Raw genomic sequence first — 17,914 nt, 5'->3', positions numbered from 1 at the left:
GACTGGGGCTGCAGAAAGGCTACGGATTGAGAGTGATGCAAGGCCACGCAGACACACTCTGTATGATCAGCAAGGATCCTACCCCATCAGGGACAGCCCAGGAGAGACACATCTGGGTAAAAACAGACCCTTAGGGCAAAGAACTCACACAAGACTCAAGATAGAATGGTCCACAGGATGAGCCAAAAGGAGGTCAGAGAGCTCACATAATAGCCCCGGCCACAGATGGACAAAAGTAGAGCTGAGACAGACACTGTCAAAAGTCAGAGGAGGCAGGAACAGGACAGTGAGAGTTAGATGTCTCTGTGGAAGGAAGATCTCAGAAGAGTCTTGGGATGGGTGGTGATAGGAATCCACCTCAAAGGTTCCCAGCAAAAGTGGGGAGATGATTGAATAACACCTTAACCCACCCACCCACCCTGACATGGATTCTCATGGACACAGAAGGGGAACTGGAGGCCTGACTGAATGTTCAGGTACCTGTACCCATGTGAAGGCCGATGTCAAGTGAAGTGACCCCAAACGCGGAAGCTGGGCTTCTGACCTCCTGTCCCTCCCCCACCCCACAGGTCAGCCAAACTCCTCACCCTCAGTTACCCTCATCCCACCCTCCCTTGAGGAGCTCAGCAACAACAAGACTACCTAATGAATAACTTCTACCCCAGCTGCTTGACGGTGGCCTAGAAGGCAGACGGCACCCCTGTTACCAGGGCATGGAAACCACCAAGCCCTCCAAACAGGGCAACAACAAGTAAGGGCCAGCAGCTACATAAGCCTGTCACCTGACAAGTGGAAATCTCTCAGTAGCTTCACCTGCCAGGTCACGTACCAGGGGAGCACTATGGAGAAGAATGTGGTCCCTGCAGAGTGCTCTTAGGTCCCCAAGACCCTCACCAACCCAAGGGTGTGTGCAGCCATTGGACCTACAGGAAGGATTCCCCTTGCACCAGGATGATTCCAGCCCTTCTCCCTTCATTCAATCAATGCTCAATAAAATGTCCTTTTTTCAATCAGAAATCACACTATCTGGTAATTTGTGTTTAACATTTTGTGCCCTGAACTCAAACATCCTTGGAGTGAACACAGGTTCACTGGCTTTATGGGGAAGAGCCAGCAGAGCAGCCCCATATTTCTTTGTGGAACAGATTCCCACTCACCCAAATTTGCACACACAATATTCTGTACTTGCAACGGAAGCAGCAAGACCCAGAGTACCAAGGTCCACACCTGTGGATCTTGATAGACTTCTGTAGGCCATTTCCACCCCAACCATTTTCAGGATCATAGCCCTTGATTCCCATGGCCTCTTGGTTCGTTTCCAGTCTCCACTCCGGTCCTGGGACCTTATTCACTGGGACCAGCCCAACTCACTGGGATGTCTCCCTTCCTTGAAGGCCCCCACGCAAGGCCATGCCTTTTGTGGTTTCCTACACATTTGGAAACTTCCCATCATCACATCCTAGAGAATCTTTCCTTCCACAGGGGCCTCGTGCCCCTGCCTCCCTGGGAACATTGCACTGTTCCCTTCCCCAGACCTGCCCTGCTGCACTCATTACAGGAAACTCAGTCTCTAGACCCTGGTCAGTATCTCCCACACTCCCACTGGGGGCCTCTCCTTCCACATGTGTCACAGAGGACCCAGTTGTATTCAAGGCCCCTGGGAGACAGAGACACCTTGGAGTTATGCACAAAATACCACTAAAGTTAAAATGTCCATGCGTATTCACTGGGGCCATGAATCCATGTCAAGATCCCATTCTGAATTGTGTCATGGATCCATCTGTGCGCACAGTCATTTTCTGTAAAGTTGTGAATGGGCCTTGAGAACCAGGAAGACTCCACTGCTAGCTAGCAGAGCTAGCTCAGAAGGGCAGGTCTAGGCCCCTAGTCACACAGACAGAATAGACATGCACACACACACAATAAACTTGCGTGCACACACCAGGACACACACACACACGCCTGCTATTGTACACGTGGCCATGTTGGGCATGTGTCTAGGACATGTGGTGGCATCCAGAACCCTCCACGGGCCTCAGCTCTGCAGAAGACACAGGCCCCATGATGTCTGTGTTGGAAACTGTGCTGTCCGATCTCCCAGGTAGCATTCCCCAAGCAAGCTGAGCCATACACAGAGCTCCTGCCAGGAGCTACCTGAGTTATGATATGTCACTCAGGCATTCCCTCCTACCCCACCATGGTGGGGGCTGGGGGGAAGCTCACCCCATGAGGAAGGGAAGGTGCATTGGGGAGGGGGTGCCCTGTCTCAAGCTCCCATGGGCCAGCCCAACCCCCACAAAGAGGAGGCTGGACTCTGAGCCTCCCAAGCAGCTGCAGGTGGGCCTGGGGAAGGGGGAAGGGTGCCAGGGCTGACAGAGGGTTTGTGTTCAAAGCTGTATCACTGTGTTATGTTTTCGGCGGAGGGACCAAGGTGACCGTCCTCGGTGAGTCTCCCCCTTTCTCTCTCTTTGGCAACCAGAGTGAAAATTGGGGGAATTTTTCTCTTCTTTCTGTGATGACTGTGCTTGGGGTCTGAAACTCTCTAAGGTCTGGGACCTTCACAGTTTGGGGCTGTCCCTCACCACTTTAGCTTGTTCTCTCTTGTCAGACTCCTGGTCGGGGAAGCTCAGGTCAGTCCCAAGGACCCCTTCCTGTTCCCCCTCACTGTGACCCAGAGTACTCTCAGGGGGCTTCTCCTCTGGACTCTGACACAATCAGCTTCCTTGGGGTCTGTCATCTCCCAGATGTGGGGAAATGAGGGACTGAAGGAACACAGGACTGGGGAACCTGGGCTGGGGCACAAGGGCCATAGGACCAGTAAAGGATGCTTGCATAGCTCATCTGTCCAAGTGTGTATCAATCACACTTGGGTTCTATGCTCTCCAGGTTCTAGGTGGGAGCTACTGAGAGGTTTTGGAAGGAACTCTTGGTTGGCCATGGAATAAAAGGGAACCCAAGGCAAGGGAAACGAGAACAGAAGGAGGATTTCCTGGAACAAGGTGGCCTCAGAGTGCTGGGTCCTTCATCCTTCTCCAGGACACACAGGACCTCCTCACACAGGACAGGGCTCAGGACACTCAGGCCCCAAAGCTTGTCCCACCCATATTAATGTTGGAGGAGAGACCCTTGAGCAGATAGTGGGGCTGGTGACTCCTCAGGGACGGGAGACAAGGATGGCTGCCAATGATAGGCACACTGTGATGCTAGCACAGCAGACGCCCCAAGATAACTTCATGTGCAAAGTGACCCCTCAGAGAAGCCCCAGCTCCAGTCTCAGAACAGCAGATTCACCTCTTCCAGAAAGCCTTCACCTGCTAGACTAGATTCTGGCCCAAGGGCAGACACTCTCTCCCCCTCAGGCAACCTTAGAGGGGCTTTGTCAGGAGGTGGGCAGGGGCTGCAATGAGGGATCAGTGGGAATGTGGCCAAGAAACCCCCTCCCAGAAGGGGATGAGAGCTTAACACCAGGACAGACAAATACCTGCATGAGCACCCCTTGGAGATGGACCTGGCAGGACATGCCACAGGACAGACAGGTTCCACAGGGAAAGATTAGGTGTCAAGCACGATAAAAGTCAGTAACACAGGAGCCTAGAGGCAATTAGGAAAGTGATGAGTACAGTTGAACCTGAAGAGGGACAAGAGCCACAGTTGGGCTCAGATCTCCCAACAGATGGACACTCAGTTTCTCTCCAACAGAAGGTGAGTGACCTTACCCACCGCTGACCAGGCCACAGGGAGCAAGAGGCAACTGAGGACCAAGCTTTAGATATGACAGAGCTGTATCCCACTTCAGGACAGAGATAGGAGCTGACTAAATAAGCATGTGAACTCTGACTTGTTACCTCTCCCTTGCCCCACAGGTCAGCCCAAGTCCGCGCCCTCAGTTACCCTCTTTCCACCCTCCAATGAGGAGCTCAGCGCCAACAAGGCCACCCTGGTGTGCCTCATCAGTGACTTCTACCCCAGTGGCTTGACGGTGGCCTGGAAGGCAGACGGCACCCCTGTCACCCAGGGCGTGGAGACCACCAAGCCCTCCAAACAGAGCAACAACAAGTACGCGGCCAGCAGCTACCTGAGCCTGTCACCGAACGAGTGGAAATCTCGTAGCAGATTCACCTGCCAGGTCACGCATGAGGGGAGCACTGTGGAGAAGAGTGTGGTCCCTGCAGAGTGCTCTTAGGTTCCCAAGGCTTCTGGGATGGGGGCCTTCCTCACCAGACACCCCTTCCCCAGCCCACTGTGTAGCCCTGTGAACCAACCCCTGGATCAGCTCAGACCAGGCAGGTCACACGCCCTCCCTATTTCTACTTGTGCTCAATAAAGACCTTAGCACATATCACTGACATATCTGGTGTGCATTCACTGTTCCACGTAACTCTGGGTAAGCCTCAGTAATTAGGGATAGACTTGTCAAGTGAGAACCTATTTACCCACTTTCCCTGTGTGCTTGTCAGCCATGGCCTGAAGAACAAATGGTCCCAACTCAACGGTTGCAGTCCTTGTCCCCATGGGAATGGAGATGGGCCCGGTGAGACAGACTGGGGTCCCAGTGGGGATCAGGCAGAAACAAGGAGGGTCCTGGGGACAATGGGTCTGTTCAGATTTGTGTGATCAGTGAGGCTTAGCGTCACCCTGGCACTGCCTGAGACCTCAGTCATGAAAGTCTGGGGACCTGACACATTAGTTATGGTTGCATTACAGATGGAGCAGGTGATGTCAGACTTCATAACATTTGGGGCAGGTGGGTCACGGGAGAACAGGGTGAATAGGAAAGGGCACCATCTCAGCCACACAAAGGGCTTCCAGTGATTGTATGAAAGACAGAGACATTTCAAACTCAGGAGTAGAGTTAAGGAAGGTCAGACCAGCCAGAGGCCCATGGCAAGGCCAAGCTTCCCAGACGTTGCAGTGACCCCAGACACCAGGCCTGAGGACTCTTCTAGCCTCCAACACTATGGCCATGTACGGAGTGCACCTGTAGCTTTGTTCTTGGACAAACACACTGCAGGGCCTGAGGCACTCATGTCAGCCTCTCAGAGGTGCAGGCCACACTCACTCTGCCAGTCCTCCAGTCCTAGGTTGGACAGATACCCTGTCTGAGCCTTCAGCTCATCAGGGTCCGGGAGCTGCCTTCACCAGACTTGTTGGGAGGCAGGAATGCCCAGGAACAGAGCCTCCAAGGACAGCATGCTCTGGGGCAAGAGTGGGTCAGAGGACAGGGGCCCCCAGGAGCTTTTAAGCAGTGAACAGTCCCCAAATCTACCTATGAGATGATAGAAACTTTGGGATCAGCATCTACATGAACCTATTCCACAGATGGGAAAGCTAAGACCCCAAGGAACAAAGGGGGGGCCACTCAGGCTTCCCTCATTCCAATGGTCCTGGTGGGGAGAATGACATCCTCCCCCATTTAACCTACCCAGAACCACTGCCACCCCTAGACAAACTCTTCCATTCGTTGTTTTAAATGTTCATTATGAACTACACACACTGAAGAGACAGAGGCAAGGGAGAAACCCCCATAAACTCAGTGTGGGATCTGATCATAACACACACACAACCACACACACAGGAAAGATCAGGAGGAGCTGGGGTAGAAGGTGTTGCACAGGGAGCCAGAATGGGACATGAACAAAGACAGCTCCATCTCTGTCGTCCCTACCAGAGTCAGCCAGTAGCAATAGAAGGCCCCGGGGATTCTTATCTAGGCTGGAGCAAGACAAGCAACCTCATGAGCTGTTGGCAAGGTGTTTACACACTAATCAAGAGCAGACCAAGGAAGACGGCCAGAGTTCTGGCTCAGTATGCCAATTTGTCACAGAAAGAAGGATGCCAGACCTGTGTGAGCTCTGCAGGTGACGTCCCCAGGCCATGATTCAGGTGAGGCACTGGTTGTCAGTGTCCCTCCTCAGAACGTGAAGGCAGAGGTACAGTATGTGTCTTGCTTCATGGGGACCAGCCAGTACTAGTGATGCTCCTGTATGTGGGGCATTTGTGATTCTCAGTCAGTTCAAGGGTCAGACACACACCTCAACACTTCAGCTCAGGGCAAAGTTGTAGGACGTAGTGACTGTAGCCCACACACCGGGGGCCACCAGGTCTATCCAGCTTACATTCAGCCCACAAACCCCTACAGCGTGACAGCTGCCCTCATGGCACTCAGTACAGGGACTAAGTAGTAACCATCCACTGTACCATTGGAAGAACAAACCAAAGGCAGGAATTCGGGAGCTCAGGACCCTACAGAAGGATCTAAGTGCTGAGGGAAACATGAGTCTCCTCCCAACACTTCCCATTCCTGACTCCAATCCTCCATGGTTTCCTGTGCTGAGGATGTGATGGCATATCCAGGACCATCCCCACGAGTCCCAACTCTGCAAAGCACTCCCAGCTTCATCACCTCTGTGCTGAAGTAGCCTGCTCACCCATTCCACAATGACATCCTGACACAGACTGAGAGAACACAACGCCTTCCTAAGGACAGCATTAGCTGGGAATTCCAAGCCATATCTAGAGGGGTCTCTCCAGCCCCTCCCCATAACTGAGGAAGGAGAGAATGTGAACCCTCCATGGAACTGAAATTCCAGGTCCCCAGGGGGCACCCCTGTCACCCACCCATCTGCCTGACCAACACCCGTGACAAGGAGGCAGGGCTTTGGGTCTCCTGTGCAGCTGCAGGTGGGCCTGGGTCAGCGGTGGAGGGGCTGACAGAGGGTTTATGTTCAAGGCTGTATCACAGTGTCCTATTTTCGGCGGAGGGACCCGTCTGACCGTCCTCGGTGAGTCTCCCCTTTTCCCTCCTCTTTTGGATGCAGTGTATAATTTCAGGCTATTTTTCTCTGCTTTCTATTGTGAACTGGGATTAGGCTGAAGGTCTGTGGGGTCTGTAAATTTTGCCTCTTTTGTCTACCCCTCATCACCTCCACTGGTCCCATCTTGTTGATGTGTGGTCAGGGCTATAGGGGACCATCCCCATTAACCATTCCTGATCTAGACCTGAACTCATGCCTCACTGTGGCTCCAGCTTTCCCCCCATGGGAACCTTCTCCTCTGGACTCAGGGATGGTGGGCTCCCCACTCAGAGTTTCTGGACTCAAAGAGCCTGAGTAGAATGAGGAGTAAAGGGCAAGTGAATGGGTGTTCATGCTGCCAGAGGGACCGTGGGGTGTGGCAAGTATTCTGGGGACGGCTCAGGACCTGGTTCCATCCTCGGGAGGTCCCAGGCAGAGGAGTGCCTGGCGCACAGTGAGGAGAGCCTTGGTCTGAAAACTTGGACATAGAAGAGGAAGGGGGACAAGGGGGTCAAGGAGGAAGGGATGACATCAGAGCAGAAAGGGGCCCTGGGTGCTGGGACCTTCTACCTCAACAGGGACACTCAGGACACTAGCAATAGGACAGATGTCAGGAGACTCAGGCAACAAAGGTAAATGCCTTCACCACCACAGGAAAGCCTCCTGAGCAGATAGATATGTGGGGTCAGGATCTCCAGATACGGACAGGTGACAGGGACAGGACTTGCCAGGCACTCAGCAATCTGAAGACAGACAGACCCCCAGTAAACTTCACAGAACAGGGAGACCCTTCAAAATAGACATAGCTCATCATTAAAGCTGGGTTCTAAGAGTCTGAGGAGAAGAGAGGGGTGAAGGCAAGGAAGTGGGGCACTTGGGCTGCAAGCAGGGCTGTGGGGTGTGGGAAGGATTCTGGGCACGGCTCAGGCATCGCATTCTGTCTTCAGCTCGTCCCAGCTGGAGGGCTGCCTGAAGCACAGCGAGCAGAGCATTGGTCTGGGGACTTGGAGACATGGAGGTGGAAATGGGACAAGGGGGCCTGGGGGAGGGAGGTCGTCAGAAGAGAATGGCCCCAGGGTTCAGGGACCTTTCACCTCTAGAGGAACAGTAAGGACACCAAGATCAGGACAAGTCTCAGGAAAGTGTCCTGTCAGGACACTCAGCCAGCAGGGGTACATCCCTTCACAGCATGCCACAGCAAGAGAGCTCTGTGAGCAGATACATGGGGTCAGAGTCCCCTGATAGGGGGAGGTGACAGGGGCAGTGACTGCCAGGCTTCCAGAAACAGTAAGTGTTTAGACAGACCCACCAGAAAACCTCACAGAATAGGGAGACCCTTCAGAACAGACATGGCCTAACCTCAAAACTGAAAATTCACCTCACCTGAAAACTCTCCAGTCTACACCTGAAGACTCCCTGGAATCCAGCTTTAAGAACTCCTACTTCTTACCCACTCAGAATCGCCAGCGGGGGGTCCCTGTTGGGAGGTGGGCAAGGCTGCAATGATGGTGTGAGGGGCTCTGGGGGCAGGAAACCTACTTTTCAAATGGGAACACAGCCCTGCAACCAGGAAGACTGGCTATTGGGGAACCAGGTAAGCAACCTGGGGGATAATGGCAGTGGCACAAACATCTAGGACACACAGATTTACAAGGGAACGCTGGTCTCACAACCAGTGCTACCAAGCCCCAGTGGAGGACTCTGTGGATGGGAGGACATGTGACCTGGAGAGTGTCTGAGTCCATGAGGGACCCAGACATTGGGTCAGATTCTGGCAGTCAGATTCATTCCAACAGAAGGTGAGTGACCCTACCCATGGCTGACCTGAACTCAGCCAGCTGGGGCCACATGAGCCCCAAGCCATGGATATGACAGAGCTGTTCCTCGTATCAGGACTGAGGTACGAGCTTCAGCCATGGACACCTGATCTCTGACTTACGCTCCTCCTCACCCCACAGGTCAGCCTAAGTCGGCCCCCTCAGTCACGCTCTTCCCGCCCTCCAGTGAGGAGCTCAGTGCCAACAAGGCCACCCTGGTGTGTCTCATCAGTGACTTCTACCCCAGCGGTTTGACGGTGGCCTGGAAGGCAGACGGCACCCCCGTCACCCAGGGCGTGGAGACCACCAAGCCCTCCAAACAGAGCAACAACAAGTACGCGGCCAGCAGCTACCTGAGCCTGTCACCGAACGAGTGGAAATCTCGCGGCAGATTCACCTGCCAGGTCACGCACGAGGGGAGCACTGTGGAGAAGAGTGTGGTCCCCGCAGAGTGTTCTTAGGTCCCCGAGACTGTCAGGGATGGAGGCCTTCCTCACCCAGATACTCCTTCCCCAGTTCATCATGTACCCCTGAGAGCCAACTCCTGGATCAGCTCAGACCAGGAAGGTCACACACCCTCCCGGTTTCTATTTGTGCTCAATAAAGAACTTATCGTTTATCATTCAACATTTCTGATGTGAATTCTCTGTCTGGTTATGTCTGAGTTAACGGCTTAGTAATTAAGAGAAGGGACAGTTATGACACGTGATTCTATCTAACCGCCATCCACCCAACTAACCCTAAAAGGACTCCATTGACTCTGTATCCCCCGGGGTGTGACCCAGAGTAGAAAATAGTCCTGCCATACCAGCCCCCCAGGATGCAGTCTTTGCCACCTGGAAAGGGAGAAAAACTGAGTGAGAAGGACCAGGGGTCCCCTTAGGGTGTCAGGGAGGAACAAGGAGGGTCCCAGGAGCCAGCAGTGGGTAGAAGCAACAATAAGGAGGAACGAGGTCCTTGAGCAGAAACAGTGGTCTTTAGCAACAGAGGTGAACTTCCTGGTTCCATACAGGGTGACCCAGAGGGGAGAGCGACTACCAAATGAGGGGTCCATGGTTGGCACCTTAGCAGGGAGCCATGGAAAGCTTTGAACAATACATTAGAAGTACATTTTTCAAACTCACAATTCATGTTAGGTGAGTAAAGACGCTAAGAAGGCCTACGGGGAAACAGTTTCACATCTTGTAGCCTATCCCTTCCCGAACCTACTTGACTCTCCCAAGCAACTCAGGAAGCCCTGGAACACTCTTCAAGACAGTAGTGTTCACCCACACTAGTATCTGAAACTGGAGGTCAAGATAAGGCACAAGGACAACCAGTCTATGTTCTGATGGGCCTGGGTCAAGGTCAGGCTCAAAGAGACCCTAACAGGGGGCTGGGACCTCAATCATGAAGAGTCTCATCATCTCAACTGAGATCAAGGAGAGTTACGTTATGGTTAGGTTAAAGATGAAGTCGATGATATGACCCTGTATGTGGTAGGGACATGGAGCACTGAGTAAATGACAAAAGACACAATCCTGGGCACATAATGGGTATCCAATGATTTTCCAAAAGAGAGGGAGCAAATTCGAATTCAGGAGTATAGTTCAGCTGGTGCAGACCAGCTCAAGCAGAGTGAGTGTGGCCTAAGGGCTACAGCAAAATCAGGGACCTTCCCCAGGTATTCAGGGCCTGCAGATCCCCCTAGGCTCGAGCATCCTTCACTCACTATGGCTCAATCCCGAGGGCACCCATGACCAGGTATCAGGGACACACTCACGCCCAGGTCACTGAAGCAGGCAAGGTCAGTCTCAAAGAGAAGCAGGCACAACCAGCCCCCTGTCTATGTGTCCAGGTATTCAGAGTCAAGGTGTTGCCTTCACCAGACCTGCAAGGGAGACAGGTCAGCCTAGGGACAGAGCCTACAAAGCCCAGAAGTTCTGAGATCACAATGGGACAGACATGGGACTCCTTAGAGTTTTATCCCAGCCACTCCTGCCCTTGAGAAACCTAAGAGGAAGAAGGAAAATTAGGGATGGTAGTATCCCACAGCACCTGCTGGCCACATGTCATGGATCCGAATGCTAAGGCCTAAATGAGGGAGAAGGCCACCCAGGTCTACCTCATGTCCATGACCCTTCTGTAGAATGCCAAAATCACCCCACATCAGGTACTGCCCCACACTAATTATCTCTTCTTATAAGTTTCTTCCAAATGTGCATTAAGGAAAAATGAAAACACCAAAATAGGGAGACAGAGGAGTAAGAATAACTCCATGTTCCCAGCAGCCAGGTCCCAATCTATCAATTCCCTGATGATGCTGACACAACAACAAAATAATTGCTCTCTTATGCAATATTTGGAAACAAATTCCAGATATCATATCTTTTTCTCAATAACGTTTCATCTGTGTACCAGAAGATAAAGGCCTAAACAGAAACTAAAGTAGCATGATCAAACCGATGTAGAAACTGTGAGTAAATCCTTAACAACCAAAATACTCATCAATGAAGACCTCAAAGTTTCACAAGTGAATTCATGGAATTACACTGCTGATGTTGTTGTTATTTGGGGGTATTTCCTTTTCTCTTTCTGAGTATTGAAAATCATTTGACACTGTGATTGTGGGGGTCGGGTGTCTTCAGGACTGTTGGGTCTGTAAGAATCCCCCATCACTCTACTTTTCCTTGCAAGGAAGGGACTAAGGGGCTGAGCGGCTGGTGCTGGGACTCTCCCATGGTGGGGATGCAGCCACAACCTCCCAGAGTTGTATCTGAGCCATCCACTCTGCTTCCTCATCCTGCAAAGGGCTTCTGGCATCAGATCCTTCAGGAGGTCCAGTTTGTACACCGTCAGAATCACCTCCCTGGACAGTTGGCTACTTTGCATCAAAGGACCCACATCAAGTGGACCTTTTTAGGTAGGACTAGCTGCTTTGATGTTCAATGACTCCGTCCATCAGATGGAAAGGGTGCATCATGGCAATATTTCATTTCTGTCCTCCTTCTCCTGGGAGGGCTGCCACGTACCCATGTGGGGAGTGCCTTTCATGTGCAGGGAAAAGAAGAAATGTGCACTGTTCCCTGCTCTTCCCTACTTCACAGGATGATGACCGGCTCTCTCCGCCCTCCCCTGCTGACTCATTTCTATTTGGTGACCTGGTACATGCTGGGATTGACCAGATAGGCTGGTGGAATGCATTGGGTTGTCCACTATACACATGGAAATGTAGCTGCATCTATGGACATTAGTCCAGTCGGAGCCTCTTCAGGTGGCTCCTGGGTACACTCACAAGACCCCAGGTGATCTCTATAGCTCCTGCTATCTGATGGACAACATATTCTATTTCACCTGTGCCTACCCACCCCAGGCCTGAAAGTGGTCACTGATACCAGTTCCGTTACGTGGCAGACAGCATTTAAGCCCCTTGAATGAAGCAGGGCAACAGTCACAGCGGATCCTTTCCAATATGGGACTAGATAAGGGTTTGGCTTGGGCTGTTCCCAAAGTCACCTGGAAACAGGCCGGCATATCCCACAGGACCAGGACAGACTTCACATGGGACAGTCCCAAACAAGGACATCCCCTTGGAAAATAAGGCTGAGCTCTATGAAGTGATGGTTGGGGGCATAGGAAGTTTCCAGTGGCCTATACACACAGGCCCACCTGCTGTTCCCTGCAGAGCAAGGTGTGGGAGGGAAGATCCACCCTCTGCCCTCACCTCATGGTCTCTCCAAGGAATTAGGATTGTTTGAACAAACACAGAAGGGATTTCCTCTTCATTCGATAAATCCTTACTCATGGTGACACAGAGGCCCTCCACAACTCATTCAAATCCCAGGAGACACAGGTAGAAACAGCAGATGAGATACCAACTTCTTCTAGAAGAATTGACTCCAACCATCCTCTGGCTGCACACTTGGGGACCTTAAACCTGTTATCTGCTAGTGGTGGAAGACCTTTTTCTCCCACTGAGCAGACACCAGCATGGAGCAGTGCCCCCCTTCCTCCATCACAGCTGCAGGCGGAGGTCTAGGGGTTTGGGGACGGATTCCACGTGGTGGTTTTAGTATTACGCTGTATCCCAGTGTTTTGTTTTTGGCAGAGGGACCTGGCTGATGGTCCTAGGTGAAACTCACATTCTCCCTCCTTCCCTGCCCTACCCTCATCCCACCCTCCCTTGAGGAGCTCAGCAATAACAAGGCCACCCTGGTGTGCCTCATCAGTGACTTCTACCCCAGCTGCTTGACGGTGGCCTGGAAGGCAGACGGCACCCCCGTCACACAGGGCGTGGAGACCACCAACCCCTCCAAACAGAACAACAAGTATGCAGCCAGCAGCTACCTGAGGTTGTTGCCTGACAAGTAAAAATCTCACAGCAGATTCACCTGCCAGTTCACGCACAAGGGGAGCACCATGGAGAAGAATGTGGCCCCTGAGGAGTGCTCTTAGGTCAAGACATCCCCTCCCCACTCAAAGGGCTGAGAGCCACAGGACCTCCAGGAAGGATTCCCCTTGCACCAGGATCATCCCAGCCCTCCTCCCAGCACCCAATCATGCTCAATAAAATGTTCTTTATTCAATCAGAATTCAGGCTGTCTGGTAATTTGGGCTTAACATTTCAGTCCAGAACTCAACCATCTTTGGGGGAAAACAGGATTCTTTTGGCCTTGGGAAAAGAGCCCAGTGAAGGCGTCCTCATGTTTCATGAGGGGTTATTTTGCTCTCAGCCAGAATTGTCACACAATACTCCTGGACAGGAGATCAAAACAACAGAAATTAAAGAGACCATCCTCCACAATGTCTCTAGCTTTCCTTCTTGTGTTAACCATACACACTGCCAGTCATAGCTTCCCTCACTGATACCAGATCCCCTGGATTTCTTGGATAATTCCTCAGTTTCTCCCTGGGCCTGGCACCTCACCATCTACAAGAAGCCCTCCTCTGAATATTCCCACTCTCCTCTTCCTATAGACCCCCACTCAGTGCCAGCTTTTCCCTGGTTTCCTACCCCATGTGGACATTCCCAATTGTCACAACCTAGAGCCTCCTCCCTCTCTCATGAGAACACCTGCTCCTACCTCCCCAGGAACACTGACTGTCCTCCGCCCACAGACTCCCTGTCACACTCACTATAGGAGCCCCTGCCTGGGCACTGGTCACTCACACCCACACTCCCACTGCTGGCATCTCACCCCACCAGTGTCTCTTGGTTCACACTACATCCAAGTTCTCTGGGAAACAGACTCCAGCTTTGCTTTCTGGGACCCCTCCGAGGCCAGGCCAACCCATGAGCCCATCATTTGTCTTTCGTTAACCTGCCTAGGGTGTCTGTTATAAATCAAGACTCAGATTCTGGAAATGCGCTGTTGACAGGTTTCTCAACTGACTCATCTACTTAGGAGTTCAGTGTAGTATCTGATCATAACACACACACAAGCACACACACAGGTCCCAACAAACAGAAACATACATGCACACTCATGATGATCACAGAGACACTGGTCCATTTACAACACTGCCATGGTGGGCATGTCTATGGAAAGATCAGGAGGAGCTGGGGTAGAAGGTGCTGCACAGGGAGCCAGGATATCACATGAACAGAGACAATTCCATCTCTGTCATCCCTACCAGAGCCAGCCACTAGCAATAGAAGGCTCCAGGGATTCTATTTGTGCTGGAGTGAGACAAGAAACCTCATGAGAAGCTGGAAGGGTGTTTACGCACTCATCGAGAGCAGATCGAGGAAGCCAGTCAGAGTTCTAGCTCAGTGCGCCAATGTGACAAAGAAAGAAGGATGCCAGACCTGTGTGTCCCCTATTGTGAGCTCTGCAGGTGACATCCTAAGGCAAGGATGCAGGAGAAGGCCATAGGTGTCAGAGAGCCTCCTCACAATGTGAAGGTCCAGTGCAGAGGTACAGTATGTTTTCCAGCTTGGTGGGGGAACCCTGTGCTAGTGATGCTCCTGTACGTGGGCCATGTGTGATTCTCAGTCAGTTCAAGGCTAGGCACAGACTCCGACATTTCCACTCAGGGCAAAACTATAGGATGTAGTGACTGCATCCACACACACCAGGGGCCCAACACGTCTATCCAGCTTATATTCAGCCCACATCTCCCTATACCATGACAGTTGCCCTCACAGCTCAGGATAGGGACTAAACAGTGACCATGCTACCTTCCTAAAGAACCAGCCAAAGGCGGTGATTCGGGACATCGGGGCTAAGAGAGAGATCTAAGTGCTGGGGGAAACGTGATTCTCCTCCCAATACTTTCCATTCCTGACCCCAAACCTCCACTGTTTCCCCTGCAGATGATGCAGTGGCATATCCAGGAGCCTCCCCATGAGTCCCAACTCTGCAAAGGGCTCCCAGCTCCATCACCTCTGTGCTGAAACACCCCTGCTCACCCCTTCTACAATGACATCCTGACACAGACTGAGGAGAGCACAGAGCACCTTCCTAAGCATGGTGTTAGCTGAATTCTGATGCCATACCTAAAGAGCATCTCTCCATCCCCTCCCCATGACTGAGGATAGATGGATTCTGAACCCTCCATGGAACTGAAATTCCAGGTCCCCAGGGGTCAACCCCATCACCCACCCATCTGCCTGACCAACACCCGTGACAAGAAGGCTGGGCTTTGGGCCTCCCGTGCAGCTGCAGGTGGGCCTGGGTCAGGGGTGGAGGGGTTGACAGAGGGTTTGTGTTCCAGGCTGTGTCACAGTGTGCTTTGTTCGGCGGAGGGACCCATCTGACCGTCCTCGGTGAGTCTCCCCTTTCCTCCTCTTTTGGCTCCACTATACAATTTCAGGTGATTTTCTTCTGCTTTCTATTGTGACCTGGGCTCGGGCTGAAGGTCTGTGGGGTCTGTAAGTTTTGCCTCTTTTATCTGCCCCTTATCTCCTCCACTGGCCCCATATTGTCAGAAGTGCTCAGGGCTACAGGGGACATCCCCGTGAGCCCTTCCTAATCTAGACCTGAACTCAGGCCTCACTGTGACTCCAGCTCTCTCCCCAAGGAAATCTTCTCCTCTGGACTCAGGGATGGTCAGCTCACCACTCAATGTCTCTGGGCTCCAAGAGTCCGAGGAGAATTGAGGGTGAAGGGCAAATGAGTAGGGGTTCCTGCTGCCAGAGGGACCGTGAGGTGTGGGAAGGATTCTGGGGATGGCTCGGGCACCGGTTTCCATCCTTGGGGGATCCAAGGCAGAGAACTGCCTGATGAACAGTGAGGACAGCCTTGGTCTCGGTACTTGGAGACATGGAGAAGGAAGTGGGACAAGGGGGTCAGGAAGAAAGGAAGGACATCACAGGAGAAGGGGGCTGTGGGTTCTGGGCCTTCCAGCTCCATACGGACACTCAGGAAGCCAGCAACAGGACAGTCTCAGGACACTCAGGCAGCAAAGTAAATGCCTTCACCACCGCAGGAAAGCCTCCTGAGCAGATAGATACGTTGGGCCAGGGTCTCCAGGTAGGAAAAGGTGACAGGTCTTGCCAAGACCTCAGAAATCTAACGATGGACAGACCCCCAGCAAACTTCACAGAACAGGGAGACCCTTCAAAACAGACATAGCCCATCCTTAAAATTGGGTTCCGCGAGCCCAAGGAGAATTGAGGGGTGAAGGCAAAGAAGTGGGGAGCTTGGGCTGCTAGCAGGGCCACGGGGTGTGAAAAGGATACTGGGGACATTCAGACATAGTATTCTGTCTTTGGCTCGTCCCAGCTGGAGGGCTGCCTGGAGCACAGAGAGCAGAGCATTGGTCTCGGGACTTGGGGACATGGAGGTGGAAGTGGGACAAGGGGGTGAAAGAGGAGACAGGTTGTCAGAAGAGAAGGGCCCAAGGGTACTGGGACTTCCCACCTCTAGAGGAACAGTGAGGACACCAAGATCAGAACAGGTCTCAGGAGAGTGTCCTCTAAGGGAGGTGTGGTCCATGAGCAGATACATGGATCAGAGTCCGCAGATAGGGACAGGTGACAGGGACGTTGACTGCCAGCCTTCCAGAAATGGTAAACAGACAGACACCCAAATAAACTTCAAAGAACAGGGAGACCATTCAGAACAGACATGGCCTAACCTCAAAACTGAAAATTCACCTCACCTGAAAACTCTCCATCTTACAAGACTCCCTGTAATCCAGCTCCAGGAACTCCCACTTCTTACCCACTCAGCATCCCCGGGGCCGGGGGTGGGGGTCCTGTTGGGAGGTGGGCAAGGCTGCAATGATGGTGTGAGGGGCTCTGGGGGCAGGAAACCTACTTTTCAAATGGGAACACAGCCCTGCAACAAGGACAGACTAGATACAGGGTAACCAGGTAAGGGACCTGGCGGATATGGCAGTGATGCCAACGTCCATGACAGACAGAATCACAAGGGAAAGCTGGTCTCAGAGCCAGTGCCACCAAGTCCCAGGGGGAGGACTGTGTGGATTAGGAGGACATGTGACCGGAAGAGAGTCTGAGGCCATGGAGGGACCCACACACTACTGAATGTGGCAGTCAGATTCATTCCAACAGAAGGTGAGTGACCCTACCCATGGCTGACCTGAACTCAGCCAGCTGGAGCCCTTGAGACCCAAGCCATGGACATGACAGAGCTGTTCCCCACATCAGGACTGAGGTAGGAGCTTCAGCCATGGACACCTGATGCCATGTGACTCATGCCCCTCCCCACCCCACAGGTCTGCCCAAGTCGGCCCCCTCGGTCACACTCTTCCCACCCTCCAGTGAGGAGCTCAGCGCAAACAAGGCCACCCTGGTGTGCCTCATCAGTGACTTCTACCCCAGCGGCTTGACGGTGGCCTGGAAGGAAGATGGCACCCCCATCACCAAGGGCGTGGAGACCACCAAGCCCTCCAGACAGAGCAACAACAAGTACGCGGCCAGCAGCTACCTGAGCCTGTCACCGAGCCAGTGGAAATCTCATAGCAGATACACCTGCCAGGTCACGCACGAGGGGAGCACTGTGGAGAAGAGTGTGGTCCCTGCAGAGTGCCCTTAGGTTCCCAAGGCTTCCAGGATGGGGGCCTTCCTCACCAGACACCCCTTCCCCTGCCCACTGTGTAGCCCTGTGAACCAACCCCTGGATCAGCTCAGACCAGGCAGGTCACACGCCCTCCCTATTTCTACTTGTGCTCAATAAAGACCTTAGCACATATCACTGACATATCTGGTGTGCATTCACTGTTCCACGTAACTCTGGGTAAGCCTCAGTAATTAGGGATAGACTTGTCAAGTGAGAACCTATTTACCCACTTTCCCTGTGTGCTTGTCAGCCATGGCCTGAAGAACAAATGGTCCCAACTCAACGGTTGCAGTCC

The 17,914-nt window shown here is 52.7% G+C and overlaps 2 protein-coding genes and 2 gene segments (V, D, J or C); all 4 read left to right on the top strand.

Annotated features, from left to right (window-relative positions):
• The window catches only part of LOC105260055 (immunoglobulin lambda-1 light chain-like), a 512,144-nt gene extending 502,906 nt beyond the window's left edge, over nt 1-9,238 (top strand). For 2 of the 6 annotated variants that reach the window (XM_045041885.1, XM_045041880.1), the window contains exons 3-4: nt 6,745-6,782; nt 8,753-9,238. In XM_045041885.1, the coding sequence (XP_044897820.1) occupies nt 6,745-6,782; nt 8,753-9,072 (358 nt within the window). In that variant the 3' untranslated portion in view covers nt 9,073-9,238. Of the gene's footprint in view, nt 1-6,743; nt 6,783-8,752 lie in introns of all 6 variants that reach the window. The other 4 variants (XM_045041883.1, XM_045041881.1, XM_045041884.1 and 1 more) reach the window with 2 other exon arrangements.
• The window catches only part of LOC123381268 (immunoglobulin lambda-1 light chain-like), a 670,720-nt gene extending 652,962 nt beyond the window's left edge, over nt 1-17,758 (top strand). For 4 of the 7 annotated variants that reach the window (XM_045041899.1, XM_045041898.1, XM_045041903.1 and 1 more), the window contains exons 3-4: nt 15,322-15,359; nt 17,276-17,758. In XM_045041899.1, coding sequence (XP_044897834.1) covers nt 15,322-15,359; nt 17,276-17,595 — 358 coding nt within the window. In that variant the 3' untranslated portion in view covers nt 17,596-17,758. Of the gene's footprint in view, nt 1-15,320; nt 15,360-17,275 lie in introns of all 7 variants that reach the window. The other 3 variants (XM_045041900.1, XM_045041904.1, XM_045041902.1) reach the window with 3 other exon arrangements.
• The window catches only part of LOC101099449, a 328,726-nt gene that overhangs the window by 301,449 nt on the left and 9,363 nt on the right, over nt 1-17,914 (top strand).
• LOC111557359 lies at nt 714-4,346 on the top strand. The segment is given in 3 exon segments: nt 714-751; nt 2,302-2,444; nt 3,864-4,346. Coding segments are annotated over 3 exon segments (501 nt in total).

Source organism: Felis catus, chromosome D3, assembly GCF_018350175.1.
Source record: "Felis catus isolate Fca126 chromosome D3, F.catus_Fca126_mat1.0, whole genome shotgun sequence".
Taxonomy (NCBI): domain Eukaryota; kingdom Metazoa; phylum Chordata; class Mammalia; order Carnivora; family Felidae; genus Felis; species Felis catus.
The sequence above is the reverse complement of the archived record's forward strand: the minus strand, read 5'-3'. Positions and strand labels throughout refer to the sequence as shown.